The 22,334-nt window shown below is 39.2% G+C and overlaps 1 protein-coding gene across 4 annotated transcripts; it reads right to left on the reverse strand.

Annotated features, from left to right (window-relative positions):
- Positions 1-15,595: 15,595 nt before the first annotated feature.
- On the reverse strand, positions 15,596-21,557 carry LOC141671357 (heterogeneous nuclear ribonucleoprotein Q). Of its 4 annotated transcripts, none has more exons than XM_074477573.1 (9): positions 21,405-21,557; positions 20,052-20,493; positions 19,791-19,907; positions 19,532-19,672; positions 19,253-19,429; positions 16,902-17,106; positions 16,229-16,407; positions 16,047-16,132; positions 15,596-15,959 (listed from the first exon to the last, which is right to left on the reverse strand). In XM_074477573.1, the coding sequence occupies exons 2-9, from the start codon at positions 20,427-20,429 to the stop codon at positions 15,821-15,823; spliced, it is 1,422 nt and encodes a 473-aa protein (XP_074333674.1). In that variant the 5' UTR covers positions 20,430-20,493; positions 21,405-21,557; the 3' UTR covers positions 15,596-15,820. The 4 variants fall into 4 exon arrangements, with proteins under 4 accessions (XP_074333674.1, XP_074333670.1, XP_074333672.1 ...); XM_074477569.1 differs by having other exon boundaries at positions 16,047-16,135; XM_074477571.1 differs by having other exon boundaries at positions 16,047-16,135; positions 20,052-20,514; positions 21,405-21,517.
- Between the last annotated feature and the right edge of the window lie 777 nt (positions 21,558-22,334).

Here is a 22,334-nt window from a genome sequence, read left to right on the forward strand (position 1 = left end):
AGCATACCTAACTCACTTACCAACCTTGAAAAGGTGGATACATCCAGTGGCTTGGTAAATATAACTGCAAGCTATTTTTCACTTGGGACGAAATGTAGTTCCACAGTACCATTCATTACATGTTCCCTTATGAAGTGGTACTTGATGTCTATGTGCTTTGTTCTTGAATATTGTACTGGATTTTCAGTGATGGCAATTGCACTTGTGTTATCACAGAAAATAGGAATTCTTTCCACTTGCAGACCATAGTCTAGCAATTGGTTTTTCATCCACATAATTTGTGCACAGCAACTGCCAGCAGCAATGTATTCAGCTTCTGCTTTAGATGTAGAAACTGAATTTTGCTTTTTACTGAACTAGGACACAAGCTTGTTTCCTAGAAATTGATAGGTTCCTGTTGTACTTTTTCTATCAATTCTACAACCTGCATAATCTGCATCTGAATAACCAGTTAGATCAAAACCAGAATCTCTAGGGTACCAAATACCAAGTTTTGGTGTACCTTTGAGATATCTGAAAATTCTCTTAATAGCAATTAAATAAGATTCTCTAGGATCAGCCTGAAATCTAGCATAAAGACATGTAGCAAACATTATATCTGGCCTACTAGCTGTTACGTATAAAAGTGAGCCAACCATGCCTCTATAACTTGAAACATCCACAGACTTTTCAGTAGTGTTAAATTCAAGTTTAGTTGCAGTGGCCATGGGAGTTTTTGCAGATGTGCAATCCATTGGTTCAAACTTCTTTAAAAGATCATAAATGTATTTATTTTGACTAATGAATATTCCATCACTAACTTGTTTAACTTGCAAACCAAGAAAGTAAGTTAGTTCTCCCATCATGCTGATTTCATACTTACTTTGCATCAATTTGGCAAACTTTTTGCAAAGTTTTTCATCTGTAGAGCCAAAAATAACGGCGTCTACATAAATTTGAACAAGTATGCTAGAGCCATTAACATTTCTAAAGAATAAAGTTTTGTCTACAGTACCTCTAGTGAAGTGATTCTCTAAAAGAAACTTTGACAAAGTGTCATACGAGGCTCTAGGTGCTTGCTTCAATCCATAGAGTGCTTTCAAAAGATAGTATACGTGATTATGTAGATTTGGATCTTCAAAACCAAGAGGCTGGCTGACATAGACTTCCTCCTCCAAATCTCAATTTAGAAAAGCACTCTTGACATCCATTTGATAGACCTTGAAATTGGCATGGGCTGTATAGGCTAAGAAGATTCTGATGGCTTCAAGTATTGCAACAGGAGCAAAGGTTTCATCAAAATCTATTCCTTCTTGTTGACAGTAGCCCTTAGCAACCAATCTAGCTTTGTTCCTGACTACTATGCCATTTTCATCCATCTTGTTTCTGAATACCCATTTGGTGTCTATTGGATTCATTCCTTTAGGCTTGGGTACCAGCTTCCAAACATTGTTCCTTTCAAATTGGTTTAGCTCCTCCTGCATAGCTAAAATCCAATCAGGATCCAACAAAGCTTCTTCTACCTTCTTTGGTTCTTCCTTAGATAGGAAACTGCTATATAGACATTCTTCTTGACTTGCTCTCCTTGTTTGAACTCTAGAAGATACATCACCAATGATGAGCTCAAAGGGGTGATCCTTTGTCCATTTTCTTTGTTGAGGTAGATTAGCTCTAGATGAAGAGGCCTCATTGTTGTCTTGATGTGTGATTGAATTTTGATTATTATAAACTCCACATGAGTTTATAAATCTATGATTTGAGAAAGAGGGATTTTTTGTAAGTGATCTATTCTGACTTTCAGCTTCTTTTGATGACCCGACGAATGGTGTATTTTGAGTTCCGACGGATGAAGCTGATTGTCTCCCGATGGATGATGCAGATTGTCTGTCGACGGATGAAGCATTATGTAACTCGATGGATGTTGAGTTATTAGCTTCATTGATTGTAGATTTTTCTGCACTATCCTTAGTTGTAGTTTCTTGATCACTTTCATCATCACTGTCATCACTAACCATCTCCACATTGTCGAATTTTAGGCTCTCATGGTAATCTCCATCTTGTAGTCCTTTAATCTTTTTATCATCAAACACAACATGTATTGATTCCATAACAATGTTGGTTCTCAGATTATAGACATTGTATGCTTTATCAACAGCATATCCAACAAAAATTCCTTCATCTGCTTTAGCATCAAACTTCCCATTTTGATCAGTTTGATTTCTCAAGATATAACATTTGCAGCCAAAGACATGAAGAAAATTTAGAGTTGGCTTCTTGTTCTTGAACAATTGGTAGGGAGTCATGCATTTTGCTTGATTAACCAGAGAAATATTCTGAGTGAAGCATGTAGTATTTACAGCTTCAGCCCAGAAGTATGTTGGTAACTTTGATTCTTCAAGCATTGTCCTTGCAACTTCAATAAGTGATCTGTTCTTTCTTTCTACTACTCCATTTTTTGTGGAGTTTTTGCTGCTGAAAACTCATGCATAATCCCATTCTCTTCACAGAATACTCTCATAACAGAATTCTTGAACTCAGTTCCATTGTCACTTATGATTCTTCTAACTTTGAAATCAGGATTATTGTTGACTTGCCTTATGTGGTTGATGATGATTTCACTAGCCTCATCTTTAGACTTAAGGAAATATGTCCAAGAGAACTTTGAGAAATCATCTACAATTACTAGGCAAAATCTTTTCCTTGAGATGGACAACACATTGACTGGTCCAAACAAATCCATGAGTAGCAATTACAAAGGTTCTTCAATTATTAAATCAAGCTTCTTTCTGAATGATGCTTTGATTTGTTTTCCCTTTTGGCAAGCATCACACAGTCCCTCCTTAGAAAACTCCACTTGAGGAATACCTCTAACCAGTTCTTTCTTTACAAGCTCATTCATGGTCTTGAAGTTTAGATGGGATAGCTTCTTGTGCCATATCCAACTTTCATCTTGACTTGCTTTACTGAGAAGACAAGTAACAGATTCTACATTTGATGAGTTGAAGTCAGCTAGGTACACATTTCCTTTTCTCACTTCAGTGAGAACCACTTTGTTGCTCCTCTTGTTTGTCACAACACAGGTTTCTGAATTGAAGGTTACTGAATTGCCTTTATCACAAAGCTGGATGATACTCAACAAATTATGGTTGAGACCATCCACTAAGGCAACCTCCTCAATGATAACATTGTCTTTTGAAATCAAGCAATATCCCACAGTATAACCCTTGCTGTCATCTCCAAAAGTAATACTTGGGCCAGCTCTTTCCTTGAACTCTGTGAGCAGGGTAGAATCTCCAATCATGTGTCTTGAACAACCATTATCCAAGTACCACAGATTCTTTCTGTTTCCCTGCACACATTAATATCAAATCAAGTTAATTTTGGTACCCAAGTTTCCTTGGGTCCTGCCTTGTTATCTTTCTTCTTTTGTTTCTTAGGTTTGATCTCATTTGACTTGGGGATATCAGATTCATCCTTAGTCATCTGAGTTGGACCTTTGAAACCATTCATCAAAATAGAATTATCATGCACATTTTGATTAACAGGAAATGGCATGCTATTTGTAAACATGTTATTCCAGTAGGTCATGCTAAATGGCATTTGAGGCATACTAAATGCAGCATAATAAGGATTAGGTGCAAATGGTATATTAGAAAATTATGCATTCATATTCTGTGTAGACATAGCATTCTTAGGTATAGAAGGCATAGCACTCATGTTAGGAAAAGAAGGTGGTACAGTCATGGAAGTAGGCATGGCAGTTTTGCAATTAACAAACAGATGATTAACACTTCCACACTTAACACAGATTTTCCTTGGAGCATACTTATCAGGTGTGTAGTTGTTATGTTTTTTAATCCCTATATTCCCATTTCTATTGTTTTTCCTTTTAGCCTCTGTTTTAACCTCAATCTTTTCTAGTCTGTCATTCAATTGCTTGATGGACAGATGACCAACATTCACTTTCTTCTCCTTATTCACTTGACTAGATTCTCCTGAAATAAAGTTTTTGGAAACTGATCCATATTTTTCATTTAACTTGGCAAGTTTGGCTTTACTCACAGGTTTGCTCACAACCGACGGATGAGGATTTATGTCACTCGACGGATAATTTTTTTGACTGTCCGACGGATGACTCTCATCATCCGTCGAGTCTACATCTATTAGCAATCCTTCAACCAAATTGGACTCCAGTTTCTCTTTACTCTTTATCCAGGCTGCATCACAGAAGGACTCAATACCTTGAACTTTGGTGATTTGAGCATGGACATCTCTAGATGATTTCCATGCCTTAATCACCTCCTGTTCATGATCAAGCTGCTTCTTTAAAATTTCTTATTTCTTCAAGGACTCAGTTAATTCCTCCTTAGCAATCTTAAATTCTATTCTCAATTTTTCAAATTCAATAATCTGAGACTCTAGCACATTATTCCTCTCACTTAAAAACAAATTGTTTTCTTTGATTTTAGCATTTTCCTTAGTGAGGGACATAAGTGTAACACACAAATGATATAATTATGTAGACATGTCATTTATTGCATCATTACACTCAACTTTAGATAAATGTGCAAGTTTAGTGGTGATTACCTGATTACTTGAAAAACTTGTCTCTATTTCATCAGACTTGGCCATTAGGGCTAGATTGACATAGCTGACATCCTCATCCTCATCTAGTCCATCTGCTGCCCAGTCATTTTCTTGTGTGATAGAAGCCCTTTCCTTTTGTTTGAGCAACTCAAAATACTTCTGTTTATAATCCACAGGCTCAAACTTCTTCTTACTGGAATCTGACTTTCTACACTCACTGGCAAAGTGCCCTGCCAAGCCACATTTGAAACACTTGAATTTTGATTTATCCGCCATGTTTCTATTTGGCTTAGCTACTCCAAAGTTCTTCTTGAACTTGAGCTTGGAAAATCTTCTGGAAAGAAATGCTAGATGTTCATCAATATCATCCATATCATCTTGGCTCAAAGAATCTTCATTTTCTGCTACCAGCCCCTTGCCCTTGTTTTCACAGACCTTTGAAGTAGACTCAACAGCTTCTATCTTCATCTCCTTCTCTTTCTCTAACTCAGCAACCAGTGCAATTGACCCTACTTTCTTTCTCCCTTTCTCCATTCTTTCATCTTGCTCAATTTCAAGCTCATAAGTCTTTAGAATGCCATACAGTCTCTCTAGTGTAAACTCCTTGTATTCTTGTGAATTTCTCAGGGAGACTGTCATTGGTTTCCATTCTTTTGGAAGAGATCTCAGGAATTTGAGGTTAGAATCTTTGGTTTGGTAGACTCTTCCATGTAGCTTCAGAGCATTTAGTAGCTTTTGAAATCTACTAAAGATATCAGTAAGAGTTTCACCTTCTTCACAGCGGAAATGCTCATATTGCTGAATTAGTAACTACATCTTGTTTTCTCTAACTTGTTCAGTGCCATCACAAATTATTTGAATGGTGTCCCAAACCTCCTTGGTTGTCTTACAATTGATGATGTTGTCAAACATGTCACCATCAACTCCATTGAATAAGATATTCATGGCCATCTTGTCTTTCCTGACTTGTTCAATATCAGGATCTGACCATTCATGCCTTGGCTTGGGAACTGATGGCTCATTTCCAGTTGTAGCTCTCATTGGTACATGAGGACCTCTCTCTATGCAATCCACATAGGCCTCATCTTGAGAAAGTAAATGAAGATGCATCTTTACCTTCCAGTGATGGTAATTATCTTTGTCCAGAAAAGGAATCTTGACTCCAACATCCTTCTTGTTCATCTTGCTGTTTATTATGATCTTTAAACTCTTTGTGCTTTAAGAGCTTGCTCTGATACCAATTGTTAGTCCCTAACAATACAACAAGAATTACAGAAGGGGGGGTTGAATGTAATTCTGGCTACTTTTTAATATTAATTAAAAATGGTTCTAACTTAATAATATATAAGTGTTTGATTTGCAAAGTGCGGAATGAAGAGTTAGATAAATCAAAACACAAGTAATAAAAACATAAGTCTTTAAAAACTTTCTGGTGGATTTGAATGTATCCACCAGAGATATATATATATATATATATATATATCAAGAGAACCTTGTGAAGTTTGAATAGCTCACAGCTGCTTACAAATATGAACAACTAAACTTACAAAGAAATGCTACAGGATACAGCTTACAATTATTTCTCTGAGAATGTATTTTCTTAGTCTTCTTGTTGTTCTACTTGCTACTCTTGGTTTATATATCACCAAGATTACATAGTAATAAGACAAGATAATAAAACAAAACCTATCAAGTCTAATACCATGCTACTTCACTACTCTATTCCAGCATCTTTGAATATCTTCATAATAGCATGGAAATGGTAATGCTTCTTTGTTCTCAAAAACCTAGCTGAATAGGCTGCCACATTCCTTTTTCAAACATTCGACGCATGTGACTGTGTTATCACTGTCAACAGATGTTTGAATTGATCATCCGTCGGGTACATGATTATCATCCGTCGGGTTGCCTTGTTGATCATCCATCGGGTAGCTAATTATCATCCGTCGGGTTGCCTTGTTGATCATCCGTCGGGTAGCTATTTGACACTTGACTTCATTTCATTTATACAGAATTACAAGACATCTTATATTTACAATTAATCAACCTATTCTGCATATCTAATTTAAGTCAACATGACTTATATGCTACTACAGAATTTATACAAAGGTGTTTGTAGAAATGTGCTACATGACTTATTGTTACATAAGCTACTCACTCGATGGATGTCAAATCATCATCCGTCGGGACTATATTGAGTCATCCATCGGGACTATATTTGATCATCCGTCGAGTGCTACATTTTTCACTAAGTTGAATCTACTAAGGTGTTTTGTTAATGTAATCATCAAATTCAAAACATATTCCCAACAAGCCTTGAACTTATCATCGGGGAGTGTTCCTTTATGAATGTAGTCAAGAATGGGTGTCATCCATGTTTCCTTGGGAGCCTCATCTACTTGCATCGCCTCTATCTCCGGGATACTAGGAATTTCCTGGATCTCTAAAGGTATGGATCCCAACAACACAGCCTCCTGCTGTGACCCCATTTTCGCTAAAGCATCCGCGTTGCTGTTCTTTTCCCGTGGTATACATTCCAACCTAACCTCTTTGAACTTTCCGATTAGGCGCTGCGTACATCTCAAGTACAATTCCGTTCGCGGGCCTCGCGCTTGAAACCCCCCATTCACCTGATTCACCACCAGCTCTGAGTCAATCCTCGCAATTAGGTTTCGTACCCCCATTTCCAAAGCGATCTTTAGGCCATTAATCAATGCTGCATACTCCGCATCATTATTCGTTGCATAAAATTTGAAGTGAATTGCGCTCATCAGATGATGGCCTTCTGGAGACACGAGTACTATGCCTGCACCTGCTCCTCCATTGTTAACTGCCCCATCTACATGTAAGATCCACCAGGGATGTGGGAACTCTTCTAAATATTCTTCATTACGAGGGGGCTGGAGCACTACCAAAGCCTTATCATCAACAGAAGAATCAAAATCCAACAAAAAATCGGCTAAGGCTTGTCCTTTAATTACTGTATGGGGCATGTATTCCAAGTCAAACTGTCCCAACTCTACGGACCATTTCAACATCCTCTCTGATGATTCTGGCTTGTGAAGGACTTGCCATAGCGGATATGTTGTGCGGACTTCAATTCTATGGGCCTGGAAGTATGGCTGTAACTTCCTTGACGCAAGGATCAAGGCATAAACCAGTTTCTCCATGCTTGTGTAGCGAGTCTCAGTGTCGTGTAATCGCTTGCTCACATAATACACTGGTGATTGTTCCCCATCTTCCTCTCTTACTAGAACAGCGCTGATTGAATACTCCGACACTGCAAGGTACAGTATTAGAGATTCTCCATCTAACGGTTTTGACAACATGGGAGGGTTTCCCAGTTGGTCCTTGATCCTTCTAAAAGCCTCTTCACATTCTGATGTCCATACGAAGTCTTTCCATGCCAACTTAATCGCCTTAAAGAATTCCTTGCATCTGTCGGACGATTTGGAAACAAATCGATTTAGCGCGGCGATCCTCCCAGTTAAGCTTTGCACTTTTTTCACATTGGTGGGTGATTTAATATCCAGCAGTGCCTTGATCTTTGCGATGTTAGCTTCAATTCCCCTATGGTTGACATTGAATCCAAGAAACTTGCCCGACTTCACGCCGAATATGCACTTTTGTGGATTCAACTTCATGTGAAACCTCCTTAAAATGTTAAACATTTCCATCAAGTGCTCGATATGGTCATTCGCCTCCTTGGATTTTACCAACATATCGTCCACATATACTTCCATGGTTCTCCCAATCTGGTTTTTGAACATCATGTTCACCAACCGCTGATAGGTCGCGCCCACGTTAATCAATCCAAATCGCATTCCTATGTAACAGTATAGCCCCCTATCAGTGATAAAGGATGTATGCTCCTGATCGGGATCATACATGGGAATTTGATTGTAGCCAGAGTATGCATCCATGAAACTTAGCAAGGCATGCCCTGCCATCGCGTCAACCAACTGATCAATTCATGGGAGCGGGAAACTATCCTTTGGATAGGCCTTGTTGAGATCTGTGAAATCTACACACGTCCTCCACTTCCCGTTCGACTTTTTCACGAGCACTGGATTTACAAGCCACTCGGGGTAGTAAGATTCTTTGATCAACCCTACTTCCTATAGTCGGTCCACCTCTTCTTTTAATGCTATCGCCATTTCCTCGCTCACTGGACGACGCTTTTGTCGTATGCCCGTGCAAATAGGGAAAATGTTTAACCGATGACACATTACCCCGGGGTCGATTACCACCATATCCGAATGACTCCATGCGAAGATATCGAGATTTTCAATCAAAAAATGAGTAAGTTTTTCTCTCATTTCATCACTTAGCTGAGATCCCACTTTCAAAACCTTGCTTGGGTCATATTTGTCGACCGGAACAGATATTGTGTCTTCGGCCGACCCCGTTTTCTCGGTGGGCATAGGGATCCTGGGATCCAGATCAAAATCAAAGTCCCGGGGGTCCTCGACGCCCATTCTTGCATCCGTGGGCGCGTCTCCATGCATGGGAGCATCTACCTCGGGACAAGGCATGGTCTTGTGCAACGCAGGTGTGGAGGGTGCGTCCTCATTTTGAGGAGCATCAACCTCAATTCCATTTTCACTTTTCAAGGGCGCGTCCTCTTTTCGAGGAGCATCCACCTTGAGGCTACTTTCGAGACTTTAAAATCTCACTTCTTTCTTCCAACTTTTCTCTGTTAACCTCCTTTTGCATGATCTCTTCTATATGGTTCACCACAACTTCTTCCACACTACGGATCCTCGAAACATTCCCCAATGTCAAAACATGGGTCTCGGTAGTATGGGTTTCTTCTTCCTTCGGGTCTTCTACAAAATAGTGGGCATGATCCTCTCCACTTGGTTTTGTATGAATGTCCTCTGCATCCTCAAATGGAAGACCTTTTCCCTCATATCTTCTCCTACGGAATTCCTTAACAGCCTTGTGATAACAGTCGCGTGACTCATATTGCGACCCTCTCATACTGCCCACTCTGTTAGGTGTTGGAAATTTTATCATCAAGTGATGTATCGAGGTTATCACCCTGAACGCCCGCAACCAAGGTCTGCCCACAAACACGTTATGCGCGGAGTCCTGATCCAGCACTTTGAAATCTATCATTTGAGTGACAGACAGAGCTCCTTCCTCAAGTGTGACAGGAAGCCTAACCGAACCCATAACTCTCATTGTTTCTCCAGTAAAGCCATAGATGTGTGCATCTTCAAAATACATGTCGCTATCCGGAAAACCCAATTTTTTGTATGTGTTGTAATAGAGGATGCTCGCAGAGCTCCCGTTTTCCAAGAAGACCTGATGCACGTTTATTGCCCCAATAAGCATAGTTATCACCAATACATCGTTATGGGGATGATGTACCCATATTGACTCCCTCTCCCTGAACGTATTATCAGCAGATTCCCCTTTGAATATTTTTGGAGGTCTATCTTCCAAGCTATGAATGTTGGTGAGTGGCAGGTGTCGTGCTTCTCTTGCATTTTTTTCCAACGCCCGAATATTATCACCAACAAAGAGGCGTCCTTCAAAAATTGCCCTGATACTACCAGCTCTTTGGAACTTAACCTCCGCTGTCTTTTCAGCGTCCTCCTCCCACGGGGGTTGCCTTTCATCTTTCCCCTTGTCATCATTCCCCCTGCGTCGTTTCACCTTGTCAATCCATTCTCCCAGGTATCCCGCCTTGATCAATTTTTCAATCTCATCTTTCAGGTGATGACACTCATGGGTGTCATGACCTGTAGACTCATGGTAATCACAATACTTCTTCTTGTCTTTACTCTGCCATGAAGTCAGACGGTCTGGTTTCTTGAGGATTCCTCTGTCCTTATTTTCCTCGAAGATATGATCAATAGACGCTGCTAGTAGAGTGTAGTTACTTACCCTCCTTTTATAGTTCGATGGAGGGCTCCATTCTCTCCGTGTGTTCACGGTGTTCACCTTATTAGGGCTTCTGGCATTTCGCCGATAATCCAGACTCATGAATCTATCTCTTCTCTTGGTTCGCCCCTTGGAGTTGTGAGTACCGTCATTCTTCTTTGTTTCAGCAAGCGATTGATCAATCGCTTTAAAGGATTCTTCCTGCGCAGGTACATAAGCTAACGACACTGGGTCCTTTCCTTGCAGGTTTTCCAGAAATCTGTCCCCACGCGCAGACCAGCTATAAGGAGTATTTTCAGTGTCTCATCAGTTGTGCCTCTCACCAAGGTGGATTCTGCATTGAACCTTTTAAAGTATGAGATCAAGCTTTCTCCTTCCTTCTGTTTCACATTGGCCAGTGTGGTAACCGGTGGCGTATACTTCACTGCAGCTTGGAACTGAGTTAGAAACAAAGTTTTCATCTGTTCCCAAGATGTGATCACCCCTGGACCAAGTTTCTGGAACCATTGTTGAGCGCCCTCTCTAAAGGTGGCCGCCAGGAGACGGCATCAAGCCAAGTCAGGTACTTGATATACATCCATCTCAATGTTGAAACGCCCCAGAAATTCCACAGGGTCAGAATTCCCATGAAAATGCAAATCATTGGTTGTATTCCTGTATCCTGCGGGCAACTGCGCTTCCCTCACAACAACAGCAAAAGGGGAAGGAGCTTGCGCAGTCGCCGTTACTCTACCTCCTTCAAGATGGTTGAGCAACCTCTTAAGATCACTCACATTAAACGTCCCTACTCCAGGAATGGTTTGAACGTTAGGTTGTTGGGGTTGCTCCGCAACTTTTTGCCCTTCCCCTTGATTACCCCCCGGGTGTACCGGTGGATCTCGCCGCCCCTCGCCTTGAGGCTGCGGCTGTGGCACGTTACCATCTTGATTTTGAACATTCCCCCGCACGCGAGGTTCCTCCTGACCGCGTCACGGTATTTCCTCATTGTTCTGCAACCTTTCTTGCATTCGTATGCCGTCCCGGTCATGAGGACGCGTCCTGGACCCATTGCCCGTAACACAGTGGGAAGCTACAGGGACAATGACAGGAGCTCCTTCAGAGGAGGGCGCGCCATCTCTCCTACCATTGTAGGGTGCCCTTCCATGTTGGTATCCCATATTTCCTCGTTCATTCCTTTGATAGCCTCGATAATAATTCCCGAACCTTCCTCACGGAGGGGCACGCTCGTGCTCACTGTGCCGCACCCTATCATCCATTTGGTATGTAGGGGGCACACGCGTTGTGTCACAGGGCATCGCTTCTCCAACATTTCCTTCCTTTTGCCACTCTAGCAACAGCATTCTCAAATCGTCATCCTCCAACCTTATGTCAAGCCTTCTTTTTAAGGTTAATAAATCTCTTCCTTCCTCACCTTGATTCTGAGTATTTTCCGCACGACAACGCTCGTCCATCGTACGGCCAGACCTATGGGGGTGTGGCACAACCTAATTGACAAGATGAGGCATTTCTCTACCGTCCGTGTCCTCATCAACAAGCTCCACAGTAGGTTCTAGATCATCAGAATATTCCAAGCATCGCGGAGTGATTCGTGGATTTTCTCCGCTGGCCTGAGCATCTCTTTCAACTACGGGCGCCTTCCCCACGGCGTGGCCACGACGGGAAAATGACGACCTCTCCTTGTCCTGCGACGCTCCACCGTATTCAGCCTTGAGTGAAAACTATTAAGAGTATCCCCCATGCAGTACAACTGCTTAAAGATATCAGCATTGCTGATGAGAACTGGAGTTGTCCCCCCCACATCCGGAGCTCTCGGTGGATCTGCCATGTTTCTGGGCACGTAGGGTTCATGGCGAGTGTAGCCTCCCTCGCCTTCTCCTTCAGATCTGCTGTCACTTCCATCATAAGAACTTCCATCATGATTATAAGACATCTTTTCCTCCCAAGATTACGATCTTAATCAGCACCCCTCCTTCTAGCGCCAATTTGTTGACGGAGGAATCTGGTAACAACAAAGATTGAGGTTTATCGCCGGAATTAAGATCTACGACGGTGGTTCTTCACCGGAAAATCAAGCGGTGTGTGGTGGTTTGTGGTTGTTTTAGGCTGAGATTGATCATAATAAGTGGTGGCTCCCTTATCAGCTCTTAACTTTTTACCCCTCTCAATGTGCCTACGTACCCTTTATATAGGGATTAAACCTGACGTAGTTCTTGTGGAACAAGAAATCTAGTGGGCTTAGACTTCTTATTCCCAGGCCCGGTGGAAGCCCATCCAAAATCCATCTTCCGCTAGCTTTAGAAATGTCCAACTATGAGGCTCAACCGCAAAGGCCCAAGGCTCGTCCGTAATCGTAGGACTTCACGGATAGTGCATCTCCCTGCGCAAGGATAACACTCCGCTACAGCTATCTCCCTTGATTTACGGACGCAGGTATAGCCACGGTTCACCCCAAGTGCTGGACGCATCCCTGTCCCCCGAATGAGGATAACCCACCAGATAACAGGACAGGTGATCCCAAGCTCTTGGGTGCAAAGTGCAGGATGACTCCAAAGTTTTCCAACGAGGACACCCGTTGAATACAAGAACAGAGCTCCCAAAGCACACACCAAAGTTAATCCCGCCTCCCCAACGAGGACACCCGTTGAATACATGAGGAGGCCTTCAATCATCAGGCATACCCCTGGAGGCCTTCAAGCTTTTCACGGACATCCCCCTCCTTGACCGTCTCAAGGAGGAAATTCATCAAAGATTACCTGCAACAAATACGTTAGTAAAAATAATCTCCACTGCTCCTTTCCACGCAAACTTTGTCCTGAAGTCACCCTCGAGAATGCATTTACCACGCATCGGACGCGTCCTAAGACATTGGGCGCGCCCTAACCCCATGAAACTTGTATTTGTTCTTCCAGCAACTACCTTCCCCGACATCCAGCATATCAGGACGCGTCCTTTCTCTCCGAGCAATTCATCCAACCTTCACTGTCAGACAAACATAACTGTCAAATGTTTCCAACATAATGGACGCGTCCTTTCATCCAAATTTTGGGTATAATAGATTACACCGGGTATAATTAAATTTTTAAAAGTATAATAAGGAAATTATTTTTAAAATAATTGTTAAAAAAGGCCAGAGACGTAATTTAGAGAAAGTGAAGTACAACCTTGATTTGTTCCTTGAAGAGGCTCCAAATACTTTAGCGTATTACACTCAAATGATATTTTTAAACTTATACCTGACCCGCTTCTTCTATTGGTTAACATATTTATCACTTTCTGATGAATCCTCAGAGACTAAACATTACAACCATTTCAGAACTGTGATTTTTTCATTAAAAAAAACAAGTTTGTAAATGTAACATTTGATTTTAACAAAGTTGGTGCCTGTTTTAGTTCAGTGGTCTAAATTGTTTTGAAAATGGATTGTCAACCAAGATTAGGCTGAATTACATGGGGTTGAACATCGTTACAACCTTTTGTGTAATGGAGCTACATCATGAGCTACATCATCTGTTATTTATTTCTACTTTTTCCACTGCAGTCTTCCAAAGTTTACTTGTCTCCCTATCATTGTCTTGGCCCCAACGCAGATCAATCTTCTGTGCTTGTATCTTGTGGTTTTGATTTGGTTCAGATGGACCAAACATCACAATTTTCTAGTAGACAACGAACACTCGGAAGGATCCCTCCTCGTTTGCCTGCTTGCGTTCTGCAGAAGGCCTCTTGAGTTTCCAACGTTAGAATCTTGTTTGCTCATGTTTAACACTAAATGTAGATAGTTATTTCATGCTTTAGTCAAAATATATTTCATATAAGACTTGACCCACCACCCATATCCAACCTGATTAGACGGCCATCAGACAATCAACAGCATGTAGTAGGGATCGGATATTATAAAATTTAAATTCAAATATTTTCGGGTTATTTATATCCAAATCTGTCGGGTTTCGGATCCCGATCGGTTATTTTTCGGATATTCAAAATTACGAATAATGTAGTCAAATTTAATATTATATATACATACAAACACTATTAATCACATTTATATGATAGCTAAAATTAAAATATATTAACTATAAGTAGTTACCACATTATATTGTACGGGTTTACATGTTCAGTAATTTCTAAGATATGTCGATAACATAATATTTAGTATTTTATCACAAATTATTATTTTTATAAATATATACAAAGTACATCTTACATAATAAAAGGTGATTTTGATATTAAAAGTTATAATTTACTAAATAAGTGTTGAGAGTCTTGATAATAATCTATTATTACACAAATAATAAGAAAACTATGTAATTATATGTATTACATCTAAAATATTACATATAATTTATAAAAAAATGTGTCGGGTTTTGATCGGATTTCGGGTTTGGAATGAATTTCGGATCGGGAATCGGTTCGATATAGTTGAAATCCAAATCCAAAACTTCGGGTTTGGTATATCCAAAATTTCGGGTTTCGGATCGGATATCCGTCGGATTAGATTAATTTGCCATCCCTAGCATGTAGAAAGATTAGGATGGAATTTTTACCATTTCCCCCCATGTGAAGATTGATGTAGTCCTCTCGCTACTTGGCTTGAGTTAATTATATGATGTAAACCTTTCCCAGCCCAGACTGTCTGTTGCGGTTGAATGAGTTACTCAAGTCTTTCATGACCCCTGCAGGTGGGTGGAATCGTCGGCTTGAGGCCTAGCCTGTTCAGGCTCCCGTCACTGGCCTTTTAAATTGTTGATATACTTTTCTTACTTTCTCTCCCTATTCATCTTAATATATACAAAGCTAAAATTTTCAAGTAGCAACCTGAAACTACCAGCATTTATATACTTTTCATTCTGTGCCAAGCTCGAAAGCAACTACTTCTACATTCTTTTTGTGAATTACTACCGCGCTCCTACAAATAACTAATAAGATAACGAGCTCAGGTGAAATCCCATGATCAAAGAAAATAGATGCACGCAAAATCTCAAGGTTTGCTTAAAGCGGACAAGACAAAAGCCCTACAGGTGTCAAGACAAGACAACCTGAACAATCAAGCAGCACTTTGAGTCTGTAAAAATCCTTACATTTCTTCATATCTTTCTAACAAAGATTTGCCTTATGCTACATGCAAAAAGAAATTAGAATATCCAAGACAATGCAAGAATATCTTTATAATAACATAAGATAAACATGCAAACTCGGAGGCCACCCTTCCACCGTCCACAGGGACAGATAATAATTTAAAAATTCCTCACTACCATGGTCCTATGCTATCAATTTTAAAAGACAAACGGATCACTTAGACAAGACAGGACTAAAAGTTTTCCATCAAGCACTGTTGGCTATCCAAGTACAACATATGCCCTCTAAACTAATAGGGTCGATATCGCCGACCTCGATTAGCAACATCGCTGGCACCACCTCGTCCTCGCCCTTGAGGTCCGCCTGTTCCATTAGTTCGGTCATTTCTCCGGGGCGGCATTTGTGGCATCTGTACACCAGGCTGCTGACTGTAGAATACCAAAATTAGTAAAAGAAGCTATAAATATATAACAAGACATCTAAAAGAAGAGGCTAGTAAGGAAATGACAACTTACAGAACATAGCCAATTCGGCCATCTGGTAGAACCATTGGCACCATCTGCATTCCTGCAGGCATTGGTCCCCTTCCATATATCATAGGCTGCTACGTATGTACAAAGATCATGTTAAACTTTTTTCAATAGAAAATGAAGAAATAAAATTATGACTAGAAACTAAAATATGTTCACTAAGATACCTGCTGGTATCCTGCAGCAACACCATATCCTGCCCCTACAGCGGCATATGGATTAGCAGGGAAGCCACCATAACCAGGGTTGGGGATATAATTTGGAACAAGTCCAGAATTGTGGATATTTGCCCCTTCAGACTTCCTATCACTTTGGGGCTTTGCAAGGACCACTTCTAACACCTGACCTGCAGATCAATAAAATGTTATTCAGCTGGAACCAACTTCATGAAAAGCAATTTCATCAATGTACTTTGACTTTTCATTTAAGCTGGAAAAAGGAATAATAAACACGGAGGATGTTAACCAGTCCCTACATCAAGACTGACAACAGTGTCGTACACCTTTAAATTAAAATGTCAATCACCCTGATATTTTTAAAAATAAGAATAGAAAAACCTAGAGTCTCTGTGATAAGCAGGAAAAATCAACATTATCAAATTATAACGGACCCAATATAGAAATCTTCTAGAATTTGACGATATCATATCAGAATATTCAAAATTTCTGGTCTGGAAACACAGCAGCTGACACTCCTAGATAATCAATCAGCAAGAAAAGACAATTTTATCCACAAAACATAACAAATTATCTAAAATTCTTATCAAAGCTTTTGAATTCAGTACTTTCTGCTACTAAGTTTATTTGCAACCAAAGTTAGACGAGTATGCTAATATAATACCATTAATTTCATATTTCTCTGCATCGTTGACAGCTTTCAATGCACTTGACCTTTCTGCAAAATGAATAAACCCAAAATCTCCTTTTCCGCCACTTTTAGAGGGAGGCATGACAACTTTCTTAACTTCACCATGGCGCTCAAATAGCTCCTTTAACTGCTCTGATGGTGTGTTCTCAGGTATGTTCTTCACATAAAGGGCCTTGACCTAGTAAACCAAAACATGAAACAATCCCCGACTTCCGTGAGAACAAAAAAAATATATTGTTTAAGACACAAGGACTAATACGATAACCCTAGTTTATTCACAAGACAGATTTGGAATTTTTTACAACAGATTAGTTCTCAAGATATAATCATATATCACAAAACAGGTCTAAATTGGGATCCTGCAAAGTCAGTTGACCTTACGTCTATTTTTTATTCTGTAGAGCTGTCAATACATGGAAACTTTTTGTAATACCCATAATCCAGTGTCATATCGCTAGTCCCGAATTATATGTCATATTCTTCCTCAATAAACAACCAAATTTTATATTTGGTGACTTTAAATTCCTCGTCAATATGCCTTCCTTTCATATTTCTACGACTTATTTTATTAGTTATCACATTTTAAAAACAAGACCACATTCATTTGAACTGAAAAAATCAACTGAAACATGTATACAATGTAGATAATTTGTACAGAAAGAAAATAAGAGTGTACAAATTGAGGGAACATCAACTTATCTAAATTCATCCAAATTTTACCTACTGCTGGAATCAAAACCTTCAATCTTACAATCTCTACGCTCTACCTACCTTCAGATTCTTGATCGACCTCCAGTTTGGGAACCGCGGATGACCTCTTGATGATGATATCAGGATGGGGCTGTTTGGGTTTGGGGAAAGACTTATATATACAAGGTATTGAAATTAGGGGGAAAATGCGAAATTTCATCCATCCATAGTGAATGCAAGCTTAAGTCGTCGAGAAAATAAACGGCAGTCTGGAAATTACAATGGCTTACCCTTCTAATTAATCTTCATACGAAATTTTTTTTTATTTATTACTGAATAAAAAAGGGGATGTCAACCAAGATGATAATATTTTACAAAAAAATAAATACAATTCGAGTATTCCAAAAACTAGTGCCCAACAATGTTTAAGGGAACTATAATCTATAAGTCCATAACTAAATGCAATACATTTCACAATGTACCTATAGACTATGATTACAAAGAAAACAAGAGGTGGAGATAATTTTTAGGAACATAAATACTTTAATTTTTTGAAAAATAAAATAATAAATGATTCTTGAAACATGCAATTCTTATGCCATAATAGGACTGACGAAGTAATGATATTATGCAAGACACGTCTACCACATATGTGGAAATTCAGAAATACCAACAAAAAGTGACTTACGTTAATGACGATTTTACCAACACAATAGTAAAATTAAAAAAAAAACAGTTACTGAGGCTATTTTAATTTAGTAAGTAAATATATCATACTACTTTTTTTATAACTACATATATTAATTAGTAGTATATATGAACTATAAGAAGAACAATAATACCTGAATTAATCATGATGCAAAATTTATAAACTAAACATATTAAGACTGGAATTTTGGAGAGGTGGGGTTATATGGAATAACTCTCTACATACATAATTCTAATATAACATTTTAGAGCTCACAAGTCAATATCTAATATACAATATGTTACTCGGACTTGGCTAGAAGTGCCCAACATGGATACATGTCCAAATATCGTACTCCGCGACATTTTGAAAAATGTACATGTTTTTGGCCTAAAAAAGTGTCCAAATCCGAGTGTCCATGTCCGAGTATCGAGTGTCTGACACGGGTACTCGAAGGTACAATAAAGAGTCCGAGTAACATATTACATATATCGATTGAACAAATTGCTGGGCTATTGTTAAAAAAGAAAGGGCACTAATTTCAGAATTGCAGGGGACACGGTCTCATCTTCTCATCATAAGGTAGCTACTCCCATTTCAAGTGCTTTTGGAGCCACTGGTTTTTACTTTTTTCCAGAAGTAACCTATAACTTATAATACACAGATACATTTCTTTTGGTTGTTAGATTCCATCTTGTTACTTGTAACCAATTTCTAGGAGAATATTAGCACTATAAAACAACGAATCTAAAAGAATATTTCTTCGGTGCGAGCAAATGTTAACACTAATTAAATCATAAATCTACTAGTGAATTTATGCGTATGTTGACAAAATATACACCACATAATATGTTTTGTAAGAACTGGTAAAAAAAAATTTACAATCTACAAAAACTGAACCACAAAGACAAAAATTTATTTATAACTAAAAACAATGTACAATTACCTGAGCAGAAGAAGAATGATCAGGGGTACTCTTTGGATCAGCCCAAGTCACTGTTGGAGTGTTTCCTTCCAGTTTAAAGTCAGCACTCGACATTTTCTGTCTCGAATAATCTGCACATGAATTGTTGAAATACTCGACAAAAGCAAAACCTCGATTACGGCTTGGAGTTTGAGGATCCTGTATTATAAAGATAAGTTAATGGGTAGGTCATGTGATTGCTTTAGGTAAATATGCAGTTTATGACATATTTTAGTTCATCTGTAATAAGTCAAAACGCACCTTGATAAGCTCAATGTGTTCTGCCCCAGGCCCAACCTCATCGATTAATTTTTTAAACTCATCTTCAGTCAAGTTCTTTGGAACATTGCCAATAAACAATCTGTATTTAGTTTCAGACAGTGAACACCTCAAGGTCCTACCCTGCAGGTAGAAACGTACAGTAGGACAATATTTCAATGAACTGGTAGTAGGGAATGAGAGTAAATAACATACGAAGTTTGCAAAAGACAGATAACTTTCAAAGATTAGTCCTCTCTACCTTATAATCTTTACTATGCAACTGTTCGATTGCCTTCTGTGCGACATCCTTAGTCTTGAATGATACAAAAGCAAAGCCTTTACTTTCACCAGTATCTTTATTCTTCATCAGCCTTATCTGTGAAATCACAAATAGATTGATAATTTGTATAAGGATAATCAATGCAAAAGTGAAACTATAGAAACCAGAATAACTGGTTGTACCAGGATCCTCTTTCATGTATATTCTAAAATTTAATCTTTTCATTTGAATAAAACAAACCTCAACAATGTCGCCCACAGAGTCGCAGAGATCTCTCAAGTCTTCTTCGGTAATATCTCTTGGAAGAGCGCCAATGAATACCTCAGAACCATGAGGAGGAAGAGCAAGAAGTTCAGCGCGCTTTTGCTTTTCTTCATCATCCACAGGTTCAGATGGTTTATCTTCATCTTCAACAGATTCATACGCATTGTTGCTTGAACGGCTTCTGTCATCTTCAGGTGACTCCTTACCAGAATTTTGACTTTTCAAATCTTCCTGTTCGTCCTGAACATCTTCATCACCTCCTTCCTCCAACTGCTCTTCAACATCATCATCCATCTCTTCATAATTGTCATCATCAAAATCCACGCGGTCCTCAACTTCTGCACCGTCTGCCATCTATCTATCTCAACTCTGTAGCTCTTCTTTTACAATAGCTGCACCCTACTTCAGCCAAATTCTCCTGCAGGATTAAAATAAGAAACTAGTAGGTGTTTAAATCTAAGCTGCAAAGGTGCCTATCAAGAAAGTAATGTTCTATTCAGTTGGAAAGAATGGATAAGGTGAGTGTCAGTAAAGAGTGAAGGATGGCTTTTCTACGGTAAGGATTGTGAAGAAAATGAGTGAGGAACACTGCAATTGGCGGTACTGAGGTCCAATCAAAACAGGTAAGACTGGAAATGGATAAGTTACGCAAACTACAACATTTTTCCACATACTGAGTACAAATTTCAATTTATTCCCGGATATTGCAATATTTAAGATACGGATCTTATAAGAGAAAAATAAGGGGAGCCAACCCCTGACATATGTGTACAACTGACCCTTCACCCTGCTTTATGAGAGACATAAACAAGTATCTTTAAAAATCTGGTTTATATTCCAATATGTAACCGAAACAAAGGTCCACACAACAATTTAAACCAAAAGACACCCAAGAGTGATAAAACTTGTATGTAATTATAATTAACACGAAAAATCTCAAAAAAAAACAGGAATCTACGAAACAAGTAGCTGAGACCAATATATAATTACCTTAAAGAAGTGTGAAACCAAGTGGAATAGCAACCCCAGAGAGCATAAACCACCACAGTCAATTAATTTATCATTGTACATGATGTTACACATATAAAAAGGACAATAAAATCCCCAATCGTGTTTCATTTTAAAGCTGTAAGTGTGTATTTATGTATGTATGTATGTATATCCCCAAATGTAAAAAAGTTAGATCTAAAAAGAGAAGGCAGCCTAAATAGATATAGACGGTGAGGTATAGATGTATGTATATGTAATATATATATATATATATATAGAGAGAGAGAGAGAGAGAGAGAGAGGTAAAGGGAGTTGAGAGGGATGATAACTTTAGCGTACCGGAAAGGGAAGGATAGAGAGGAGAGAGTCTGTGTGCTCTGCGCTTTTTTTATCTTTTTTGCAATGTCTTTCTTGTGCATCCCTCCCCTCATCTCTTGGATTGTGTATATACGAGATTGCAACCAACCTGCCCCCCAATTTTTGCAAATTCGGGTGGGTAATGGCCCGGGTGGGTTGACTCCCTCGTGGGTGTTGTGTTTTTTTGTGAAACTAGTTTATAGCCTGTGCTTTGCACATGAATAGAGCCGGCAATTTCGTACACGACATAATAACACGACACGAAAATGACACGAAAATAACGGGTTTGGTTCGATATTTTTGATATACGAACACGAAACTACACGAACACGAAAGTACACGGATGAATTTGGTATCGGTTTTGGATTTACACTTGGGTACTGTAGAAAATAAGAGTCTAAACCTGTACCAAATCAGAAAACTTATTCAACTTGAATCCAACCATAGATAAGAGTGCATATTTATACATCAGTGCCTATTCTAGAATGATCTTTTACTGCTGGTTCATGAATTATCGGAAGCTGGACAGTTTCTTATTCTTTATTACTTATTACAGCAGACTTTTCAATTATCTAGCTATATCATCGCTTCTAGTTAAATCTGGAACATTCTGGACTCTTCAGTCGACATTGGTTTGTCTTCCAACATCCCCCCTCAATGTCGACGACCTGTTGCATACACCAAGTAAGGAGCGAAACTTGTTTATCTTTGTAACTGGCAAGCTCTTGGTGAAAATATCTGCAACCTGTTGTTCAGTGTTTACTGGACTCAAATCAATTTCTCCACTTAACACCTTCTCTCGAATATAATGATGTTGAACCTCAATGTGTTTTGTTCTGGCATGAAATACCGGATTTGAAGCAAGTCTTATTGCACTTTGATTGTCGCAAAATAGCACTACAGAATAGTCAA

Source organism: Apium graveolens, chromosome 7 (assembly GCF_009905375.1).
Source record: "Apium graveolens cultivar Ventura chromosome 7, ASM990537v1, whole genome shotgun sequence".
Lineage (NCBI taxonomy): Eukaryota > Viridiplantae > Streptophyta > Magnoliopsida > Apiales > Apiaceae > Apium > Apium graveolens.